Below are 10,550 nucleotides of genomic sequence, written 5' to 3'. Positions count from 1 at the left end.
GGAGCGGGTGCTGTGGGAGGGTCAGTGCTGAGGGAGCGGGTGCTGTGGGGGGGTCAGCGCTGAGGGAGCGGGTGCTGAGGGAGGGTCAGTGCTGAGGGAGTGGGCGCTGTCAGCCTTCCTCCTTGAGCCTGTTACTCAGGAACTGGAGGCCACTCAGCCTCCCTCCTCGAGCCTGTTTCACGGCAACAGGAGGCCATTCAGCCCACTGTCTCAACCCTGTTACACAGCTCCTTGGTGGCCATTCAGCCTCTCGTATTTGGAACAGTATGACACCACTCAGCACAGTAGGAGGCTGTGGGGAAGTTTGGGGAAAGAGTACTTGCATTCATCTCGAATCATCACAAATGAAATGAAAAGGGGTGAAGGGTAAAAGGGGATGGAGGAAGTTCCCAAATACAAGTTGAGCCCACTTGACCAATGGCCCATTGGCTACACAAGCAAGATGGCCGCCAGGCGTGTTGTGGCAGAAGACTACAAATCCCAGAAGCCCCGGCGTGGGCTGGCGCGCATGCCCGGCGACCTCAACTGACCTTTCGGGGCAAAGAAGCCCCTGAAAGAAAAGTCGTTTTCATTCTTGGTCAATGTTGCGGAGACGGCATCACAAAAGGAGAGAGAGACTCACCGGTCTGGCGTAAAAATAATTTAAAATAAGTGGCGGCCGGGTCACGTGGTCCCGGCGGCGGGTCGGGGGGGACTACATTTCCCGGCGGCCCGCGGGAGTACGCACGCGCAGTGGCGCCAAAGCGGAGGAGGAGGAGGAGGCCCCGCCCCTCCCTCCCCGTTGCCCGAGGCAACCGCGGCCTAGTCATTTCTGGGGGCGGCTTTGAAGCCTCGGCCTCTGGTGCGGGGCCTCCCTCCGGATCTCTTCAGCTCGCCCCCAGCCCAAAAATTCTAATAGTTTAAAGAAACTATAAATTCCCCCCCCCCCCCAAATAATCTTGAATCCCCCCCCCAAGGTTGGCCCCTTTTGTTTTAAAAATCTTTTATTTTTAAATTGCCTTTTTTTAATTGGAGTGGAGGATTTGGTTGGGGGGTTGGGGGGTGGGGGTGGAGTGGGCAGAAAATTAATATTGTTTTAGGAAGGAGGGAACGCTCCATCGCGGAATACGCTCCTTGTCGAGGGCAAAACGCCACTTGGCCTTTCCGTCGGTGGGGGGTCAAAGTTCAGGGTGGCGTCTCCCGCGCCCTAGGGAGGGTTTGTAAAGGTTGGTTTTTTTTTGGGGGGACGTGGGGGAGGCCGGGGCGTTTACGTTGGGTGGGGCGGGGCGGGGCGTGTTGTTGGCAGCAGATGTTTGAGCGTGGACGTTGGCGTCTCTTGACCTTTGACCTGGCTCTTCCCTCACCTCCTCTTTCCCGCCGCAGGACATCGCCAACGCTCCCGCTCCTCCGCCCCAAACCAGCGGTCCGCGGGCGCCGGCCGGATCGGCGCCTGGAGGTCCACCAGCCCAGCGCAGCACCCCAGACGACTCTGGTCTTGACCAATCCGGACTCCCGTCTTGAGAAATCCAGACTCCCGTCTCGGGAAATCCGGACTCTCGTCTTCACCAATCCGGACTATCATCTTCACCAATCCAGACTCCCGTCTTGACCAACCGGGACTCCCGTCTTCAGAAATCCAGACTCCCGTCTTGGGAAATCCAGACTCTCGTCTTCACCAATCCAGACTCCTGTCTTGACCAACCGGGACTCCCGTCTTCAGAAATCCAGGCTCCCCGTCTTGGGAAATCCAGACTCTCGTCTTCACCAATCCAGACTCCTGTCTTGACCAACCGGGACTCCCGTCTTCAGAAATCCAGGCTCCCCGTCTCGGGAAATCCGGACTCTCGTCTTCACCAATCTGGACTGCCGTCTTGACCAAACGGGACTCCCGTCTTCAGAAATCCAGACTCTCGTCTTCACCAATCCAGATTCCCGTCTTGACCAACCAGGACACCCGTCTTCAGAAATCCAGGCTCCCCGTCTCGGGAAATCCGGACTCTCGTCTTCACCAATCTGGACTGCCGTCTTGACCAATCCTGGACTGCCATCTCGGCCAATCCAGTCTCTCGCCTCAACTGATCTGTTGCCTTGGCCAATTAGGACTCTGGACTCAGTTAACCTTGACCTTTGCCTCAGGTTATCCGGGCTCTCGACTCAATTGAGAGTCGATCCCAACGGGTCGGCTGTTTCCCCAGGGTCGTTTCGCCCCGTGTCCGTATGCCCCACCCTCGTCCGTAACCCACTGGGAATGCCGCTGGACGTGAAGTGGCCGTTCCCAAGCCGTCAGGGCTGGATCTGGACGCTCAGCAGTGCCGTGGTAACAGCCATGGTGGGCATCTACAGCCGCGTCTTGACCAGTTGAGTGTGGGCCGGACGTGACCTCATTACCTGGCCGCCCTGCTGCTGGGCAGTGAGGGGATGGGGGGAAGGGAGGAGATCCGAGAGAGAGAGAGAGAGAGAGAGCAACACCGACCAGAGGACTGGAGGAGGGGAATGGGGAAGAGACGGCAGAGAGAGAGAGAGGGGGCCTGAGAGGGCGAGAGGGGCTAGACAGAGGCAGATCGAGATGGGCAGAGAGGAAACGAGTGCTCTGTGGAGTTGCAGGTAGATAGGAGAGTGAAGGCAGCGTTTGGTATGCTTTCCTTTATTGGTCAGAGTATTGAGCACAGGAGTTGGGAGGTCATGTTGCGGCTGAACGGGACATTGGTTAAGCCACTGTTGGAATATTGCGTGCAATTCTGGTCTCCTTCCTATCGGAAAGATGTTGTGAAAGGGTTCAGACAAGATTTACAAGGATGTTGCCAGGGTTGGAGGGTTTGAGCTACAGGGAGAGGCTGAACAGGCTGGGGCTGTTTTCCCCGGAGCACCGGAGGCTGAGGGGTGACCTTATAGAGGTTTACAAAATTATGAGGGGGGCATGGATAGGATAAACAGGCAAGGTCTTTTTCCCCTGGGGTGGGGGAGTCCAGAACAAGAGGGCATAGGTTTAGGGTGAGAGGGGAAGGATATAAAAGAGACCTAAGGGGCAACATTTTCCCCCAGAGGGTGGTACGTGTATGGAATGAGCTGCCAGAGGATGTGGTGGAGGCTGGTACAATGACAACATTGAAGAGGCATTTGGATGGGGATATGAATAGGAAGGGTTTGGAGGGATATGGGCTGGGTGCTGGCAGGTGGGACTAGATTGGGTTGGGATATCTGGGTCAGCATGGACGGGTTGGACCGAAGGGTCTGTTTCTGTGCTGGACATCTCTATGCCTTGATGACATTGAGGGTGCAAAGGGGTGTGGGAGAGAGAGGGAGAGAGATGGCAAGATCAGCTGGAGAGGAAGGCAGAGGGCAGACAATGCAACCCAGAGTGGAGAGATAGGGTGATAGGCAGGGAGAGGGTGATAGAGAGAGAGAGAGAGAGAGGGGGTCAGCTCCATAGGCTGTCCAAGGATCAGCGCCAAGGGAGTGGACGATGTGGGAGGATCAGTGCTGAGGGAGTGGGTGCTGTGGGAGGGTCAGTGCTGAGGGAGTGGGTGCTGTGGGAGGGACAGCGCTGAGGGAGTGGGCGCTGTGGGAGGGACAGCGCTGAGGGAGTGGGCGCTGTGGGAGGGTCAGTGCTGAGGGAATGGGTGCTGTGGGACGGTCAGTGCTGTGGGAGGGTCAGCGCTGAGGGAGCGGGCGCTGTGGGAGGGTCAGCGCTGAGGGAGTGGGTGCTGTGGGAGGGTCAGTGCTGTGAGAGTGGGTGCTGTGGGAGGGTCAGCGCTGTGGGAGGGTCAGCGCTGAGGGAGAGGGTGCTGTGGGAGGGACAGTGCTGAGGGAGCGGGCGCTGTGGGAGAGTCAGTGCTGAGGGAGCGGGTGCTGTGGGAGGGTCAGTGCTGAGGGAGTGGGGGCTGTGGGAGGGTCAGCGCTGAGGGAGTGGGTGCTGTGGGAGGGTCAGCGCCGAGGGAGTGGGTGCTGTGGGAGGGTCAGCGCTGAGGGAGTGGGTGTTCTCCCTGTGATGGGGGAACAGTGTTGATGTGAGGGACACACTCTCACCTGTGGGAGGGTCAGTGCTGAGGGAGTGGGTGCTGTGGGAGGGTCAGTGCTGAGGGAGTGGGCGCTGTGGGAGGGTCAGTGCTGAGGGAGTGGGCGCTGTGGGAGGGTCAGTGCTGAGGGAGCGGGCGCTGAGGGAGGGTCAGTGCTGAGGGAGGGTCAGTGCTGAGGGAGTGGGCGCTGTGGGAGGGTCAGTGCTGAGGGAGCGGGTGCTGTGGGAGGGTCAGTGCTGAGGGAGTGGGGGCTGTGGGAGGGACAGCGCTGAGGGAGTGGGCGCTGTGGGAGGGTCAGTGCTGAGGGAGCGGGGGCTGTGGGAGGGTCAGTGCTGAGGGAGTGGGCGCTGTGGGAGTGGGTGCTGTGGGAGGGTCAGTGCTGAGGGAGTGGGCGCTGTGGGATGGTCAGTGCTGAGGGAGTGGGTGCTGTGGGAGGGTCAGTGCTGAGGGAGTGGGTGTTCTCCCTGTGATGGGGGAACAGTGTTGATGTGAGGGACACACTCTCACCTGTCTGGCCTCCCTGTTTATAGAGTACATGAACTGCCTGACTGTCCACAACAGGGAAGTGCTCTATGAGTTGATTGAGAAACGGCCCCAAGGGAAGCCCCTCATCACTGTCGCCAACCATCAGTCCTGTATGGATGACCCACACATCTGGGGTGAGGCATGGCAGTATGTGGATGTGAGAGGGAGTGCATGCCAGCATGTGTGTGTGTCTGTGACTGAGTGTGAGTTAGTGTTTCAATGTGTGTGAGACAGAGCAGGTGTGTGTGTGACTAAGCGTGTGTGACTGTGTGTGAGAGCATGTGCAGGGTGAGAGTGTGTCTATGTGTGTGTTTGTGTCATGTACGTGAGAGTGAGGGTGTGAGAGCCTATGTGTGCATGAGTGTGAATGTGTGTGTATGTGAGTAAGGTTCTGAGTGTGAGAGGCTGGGTGCCTATAAGTGAATGTGAGGTTGTGTGCGGGTTCGTCAGATTATGTTTTTGTGTGTGTGAAACCATGCGTGGGTGTGTGAGAGTGGGGAATGTCTGTGTGTGCTTGTGAGTATCTGCGTGTATGTCTGTATGTATGTGTCTTGAGTCTGTGTGAATGTACGTATATTCACACAGGTGAAAATAGATAAGTCCCCTGGGCCTGATGGCATTTATCCTAGGATTCTCTGGGAAGCAAGGGAGGAGATTGCAGAGCCATTGGCCTTGATTTTTATGTCCTCGTTGTCTACAGGAGTAGTGCCAGAAGACTGGAGGCTAGCAAATGTGGTTCCCTTGTTCAGGAAGGGGAGTAGGGATAACCCTAGTAACTATAGGCCGGTGAGTCTCACTTCTGTTGTGGGCAAAGTCTTAGAGAGAACTGTAAGGGATAGGATTTATGCACATCTGGATAGGAATAATGTGATCAAGGATAGTCAGCATGGTTTTGTGAAGGGCAGGTCGTGCCTCACAAACCTTATTGAATTCTTTGAAAAGGTGACGAAGGAGGTTGATGAGGGGAAAGCGGTAGATGTGGTATATATGGATTTTAGTAAGGCGTTTGATAAGGTTCCCCATGGTAGGCTACTGCAGAAAATATGGAGATATGGCATTGAGGGTGAGTTGGAGGTTTGGATTAGGAATTGGCTGGATGGAAGAAGACAGAGGGTAGTAGTTGATGGCAAAGTTTCTTCATGGAGTGCCGTCACTAGTGGTGTTCCGCAAGGATCTGTTTTGGGACCATTGCTGTTTGTCATTTTAATAAATGACCTGGAAGAGGGGTTAGAAGGTTGGGTGAGCAAGTTTGCGGATGATACGAAAGTCGGAGGAGTTGTTGACAGTGAGGAAGGATGTGGCAGGTTACAGCAGGATATAGAGAAGCTGCAGAGCTGGGTAGAAAGGTGGCAAATGGAATTCAATGTAGCTAAGTGTGAGGTGATTCACTTTGGGAAGAATAACAAAAAGATGGGGTACTGGGCTAATGGTCGGATACTTGGTAGTGTGGATGAGCAGAGGGATCTTGGTGTCCATGTACACAGATCTCTGAAAGTTGCCACCCAGGTAAATAGTGCGGTGAGGAAGGCATATGGCGTACTGGCTTTTATTGGTAGAGGAATTGAGTTCCGGAGTCCTGAGGTCATGATGCAGTTGTATAAGACTCTGGTGCGGCCGCATCTGGAATATTGTGTGCAGTTTTGGTCGCCATACTATAGGAAGGATGTGGAGGCACTGGAACGGGTGCAGAGGAGGTTTACCAGGATGTTGCCTGGTATGGAATGAAGATCGTATGAGGAAAGACTGAGACACTTGGGGCTGTTTTCATTAGATAAAAGAAGGTTTAGGGGTGACTTGATTGAGGTGTACAAGATGATTAGGGGGTTAGATAGGGTTGACAGTGTGAACCTTTTCCCGCGTATGGAGTCGGGTATTACAAGGGGGCATAGCTTTAAATTAAGGGGTGGTAGATATAGGACTGAAGTTAGGGGTAGGTTCTTCACTCAGCGAGTCGTAAGTTCATGGAATGCCCTGCCAGTAGCAGTGGTGGACTCTCCCTCTTTATGGGCATTTAAGCGGGCATTGGATAGGCATATGGAGGATAGTGGGCTAGTGTAGGTTAGGTGGGCTTGGATCGGCGCAACATCGAGGGCCAAAGGGCCTGTACTGCGCTGTATTCTTCTATGTTCTATGTTCTATGTTCTATATGTGTGTGTATGTGTGTGTGTGTGAATGTGTGTCAATGAATGTATGTGTGTGTGTGAATGTATGTATGTGTGCATATGTGAATCTGTGTGCGTGTGTGTGTGTCTCTGTATGTGTGTGTGTCTGTATGTGTGTCTGTGTCTATGTGTGTGCGTGTCTGTATGTGTGTGAGAGTGTGTGTGAGTGAGTGAGTGTGTGTGTGTCTCTGTGTGTCTCTGCGTGTGTGTGTGAGCATGTGTGTGTGTGTCTGTGTGTGTGTGTCTCTGTGTGTGTGTGCATTTGAATGTGTGTGTGTGTGTGAGTGGGTGAGTGTGTGTGTGAGTGTGTGTGTGAGCGTGTGTGTGTGTGTGTGTGAGAGCGTGTGTGTGTGTCTGAGCATGTGTGTGTAGGGTCTGTATGTGTGTCTGTGTGAGTGTGTGTGAGTGTCTCTGTATATGTGTGTGTGTGTCTGCATGTGTGTGTGTTTGTATGTGTGTCTGTCTGTGTGTGTGTGAGTGTGTGTGTGTGTGAGCATGAGTGTGTGTGTGAGCATATGTTTGAGTTTGTGTGTATCTGTGTGTGTGTTGGCATGTGTGTGAGCATGTGTGTATGAGTGTGTTTGTGTGTGTGTGAGCATGTGTATGTGAGTGTGTGTGTGTTTGTGTGTGTGTATGTGAGCATGTGTGTGTGTGAGCGTGTGTGTGTGAGCGTGTGTTTGTGTGAGCGTGTTTGTGTATCTGTGTGTGTGAGCATGTGAGTGTGTGTGACTGTGTTTGTGTGTTTGTGTGTGAGAGTGTGTATATGTATGAGTGTGTGTGTGGGTGTGAGAGTGTGAGTGTGTGTGGGGGTGTGTGAGTGAGTGTGTGTATGAGTGTGTGTGTGGGTGTGAGAGTGTGTGTATGAGTGTGTGTATGAGTGTGTGTATGAGTGTGTGTATGAGTGTGTGTATGAGTGTGTGTATGAGTGGGTGTGTGTGTGGGTGTGAGAGTGTGAGTGTGTGTGTGTGTGTGAGTGTGTGTGTGTGTGTGTGAGTGTGTGTGTGTGTGGGTGTGAGAGTGTGAGTGGGTGTGTCTCTCAGTGCCAGGCAGTGCACGGTGGTGCTGAGGGCTGACAGGGTTGGGTACCACCTTGATCAGCGAGTTTCTATTCTCTGTTTTCTGCTTCCCCAACCCAGGCGCCCTGGAGCTCAAACATTTGAAGAACATCAGGCGACTGCGATGGTGAGTGTTAGAGATAGAGGAAAGCTCCCTCTACACCGTCCCCCACTCCCAGGGACAGGGGGTTAGATACAGAGTAAAGCTTCCTCTACACCGTCCCCCACTCCCAGGGACAGGGGGGTTAGATACAGAGTAAAGCTCTCTCTACACTGTCCCCCACTCCCAGGGACAGGGGGTTAGATACAGAGTAAAGCTCTCTCTACACTGTCCCCCACTCCCAGGGACAGGGGGTTAGATACAGAGGAAAGCTCCCTCTACACCGTCCCCCACTCCCAGGGACAGGGGGTTAGATACAGAGTAAAGCTCCCTCTACACTGTCCCCCACTCCCAGGGACAGGGGGTTAGATACAGAGTAAAGCTCCCTCTACACTGTCCCCCACTCCCAGGGACAGGGGGTTAGATACAGAGTAAAGTTCCCTCTACACCGTCCCCCACTCCCAGGGACAGGGGGTTAGATACAGAGTAAAGCTCCCTCTACACTGTCCCCCACTCCCAGGGACAGGGGGTTAGATACAGAGTAAAGTTCCCTCTACACCGTCCCCCACTCCCAGGGACAGGGGGTTAGATACAGAGTAAAGCTCCCTCTACACTGTCCCCCCAATCCCAGGGACAGGGGGTTAGATACAGAGTAAAGCTCCCTCTATACCGTTCCCCCACTCCCAGGGACAGGGGGTTAGATACAGAGTAAAGCTCTCTCTACACTGTCCCCCACTCCCAGGGACAGGGGGTTAGATACAGAGTAAAGCTCCCTCTACACTGTCCCCCACTCCCAGGGACAGGGGGTTAGATACAGAGTAAAGCTCCCTCTACACTGTCCCCCACTCCCAGGGACAGGGGGTTAGATACAGAGTAAAGCTCCCTCTACACTGTCCCCCACTCCCAGGGACAGGGGGTTAGATACAGAGTAAAGCTCCCTCTACACAGCCCCCCACTCCCTGGGACAGGGGGTTAGATACAGAGTAAAGCTCCCTCTACACAGCCCCCCACTCCAAGGGACAGGGGGTTAGATACAGAGTAAAGCTCTCTCTACACTGTCCCCCACTCCCAGGGACAGGGGGTTAGATACAGAGTAAAGTTCCCTCTACACTGTCCCCACTCCCAGGGACAGGGGGTTAGATACAGAGTAAAGCTCCCTCTACACTGTCCCCCACACCCAGGGACAGGGGTTTAGATACAGAGTAAAGCTCTCTCTACACTGTCCCCCACTCCCAGGGACAGGGGGTTAGATACAGAGTAAAGCTCCCTCTACACTGTCCCCCACTCCCAGAGACAGGGGGTTAGATACAGAGTAAAGCTCCCTCTACACTTTGCCTCCTTCCTGGTTGTTCCGGACGCTCCAACGTTCTGAATCCCAACCCGTCAAATTGGGACGAGGCCCACTATGCTTTGACCTGATGGAGGCGGTCCATGGTACGGTGACCATCTGACTGACCCGAGGACCTCGCTAAAGCCACTCTCTGCTGTCCACGCAACGGACGAAGTCCCGGAGTGGAGTGGAGGGCGGGAATGCGGTATGGTAGTTGGTGGGGAACAATGCCACGCACGGTCAGTTAACACACTCTCTCTCTCTCTCTCTCTGCCTTTCTCTCTCGCTCTCGCTCGCTCTCTCTGTCTGTCTCTCTCTCTCTCTCTCTCTCTCTCTCTGCCTCTCTCTCTCTCTCTCTCCCTCTCTCTCTCTGCCTTTCTCTCCCTCTCTCTCTCTGCCTCTCTCTCTCTCTCTCTCTCTCTGCCTTTCTCTCTCGCTCTCGCTCTCTCGCTCTCTCTCTGTCTCTCTCTCTGCCTTTCTCTCCCTCTCTCTCTCTGCCTCTCTCTCTCTCTCTCTGCCTTTCTCTCTCGCTCTCTCTCTCTCTGTCTCTCTCTCTGCCTTTCTCTCCCTCTCTCTCCCTCTCTCTCTCTGCCTTTCTCTCCCTCTCTCTCTCTGCCTCTCTCTCTCTCTCTCTCTCTCTCTCTCTCTGCCTTTCTCTCTCGCTCTCTCTCTCTCTCTGTCTCTCTCTCTGCCTTTCTCTCCCTCTCTCTCCCTCTCTATCTCTGCCTTTCTCTCCCTCTCTCTCTCTGCCTCTCTCTTTCTCTCTGCCTCTCTCTCTCTATCTCTGCCTCTCTCTCTCTCTCCATCTCTGCCCCCCCTCTCTCTCTCTGCGCCTCTCTCTCTCTCTCTCTCTTTCTTTCTCTCTCTCTCTCTCTCTCTGCCTTTCTCTCTCTCTCTCTCACTCTCTGTCTGTCTGTCTGTCTGTCTCTCTCTCTGTCTCTCTCGCTCTCTGCCTTTCTCTCTCTCTCTCTCTGCCTTTCTCTCTCTCTCTCTCTCTCTCTCTGCCTCTCTCTATCTCTCTGTCTCTCTGCCTTTCTCTCTCTGCCTCTCTCTCTATCTCTCTGTCTGTCTGTCTGTCTGTCTCTCTCTCTCTCTCTCTGTCTGTCAGGACTCCTGCAGCTGCTGATATCTGCTTCACCAAGGAGTTACACTCGAAATTTTTCAGTCTAGGGAAATGCGTGCCTGTCATTCGAGGTGAGTGGCCGACAGTGTGAGGGAGCTGGATTAACATCAGTAGAGATACAGTCAGTAACACAGGGCTCTGGGGGGGGGAGAGGGGTTACTGAGTGACAGTGTGAGGGAGCTGGATTAACATCAGTAGGGATACAGTCAGTAACACAGGGCACTGGGGGGGGGGGGGAGAGGGGTTACTGAGTGACAGTG

General features: G+C 54.4%; 1 protein-coding gene across 1 annotated transcript in view; it reads left to right on the top strand.

The window, feature by feature from the left end:
- The first annotated feature begins 1,358 nt into the window (after positions 1–1,358).
- tafazzin (tafazzin, phospholipid-lysophospholipid transacylase) overlaps positions 1,359–10,550 on the top strand; it is a 28,923-nt gene continuing 19,731 nt past the window's right edge. The window contains 4 exon segments of the mRNA XM_087985233.1: positions 1,359–2,336; positions 4,526–4,654; positions 7,819–7,864; positions 10,276–10,361. Coding sequence (XP_087841359.1) covers positions 2,228–2,336; positions 4,526–4,654; positions 7,819–7,864; positions 10,276–10,361 — 370 coding nt within the window. The 5' untranslated portion in view covers positions 1,359–2,227.

This window comes from Chiloscyllium plagiosum, unplaced genomic scaffold (assembly GCF_037043375.1).
Source record: "Chiloscyllium plagiosum isolate Xiang-an unplaced genomic scaffold, Cpla_swu_hap1 HiC_scaffold_51, whole genome shotgun sequence".
Classification (NCBI taxonomy): domain Eukaryota; kingdom Metazoa; phylum Chordata; class Chondrichthyes; order Orectolobiformes; family Hemiscylliidae; genus Chiloscyllium; species Chiloscyllium plagiosum.
The sequence above is the reverse complement of the archived record's forward strand: the minus strand, read 5'-3'. Positions and strand labels throughout refer to the sequence as shown.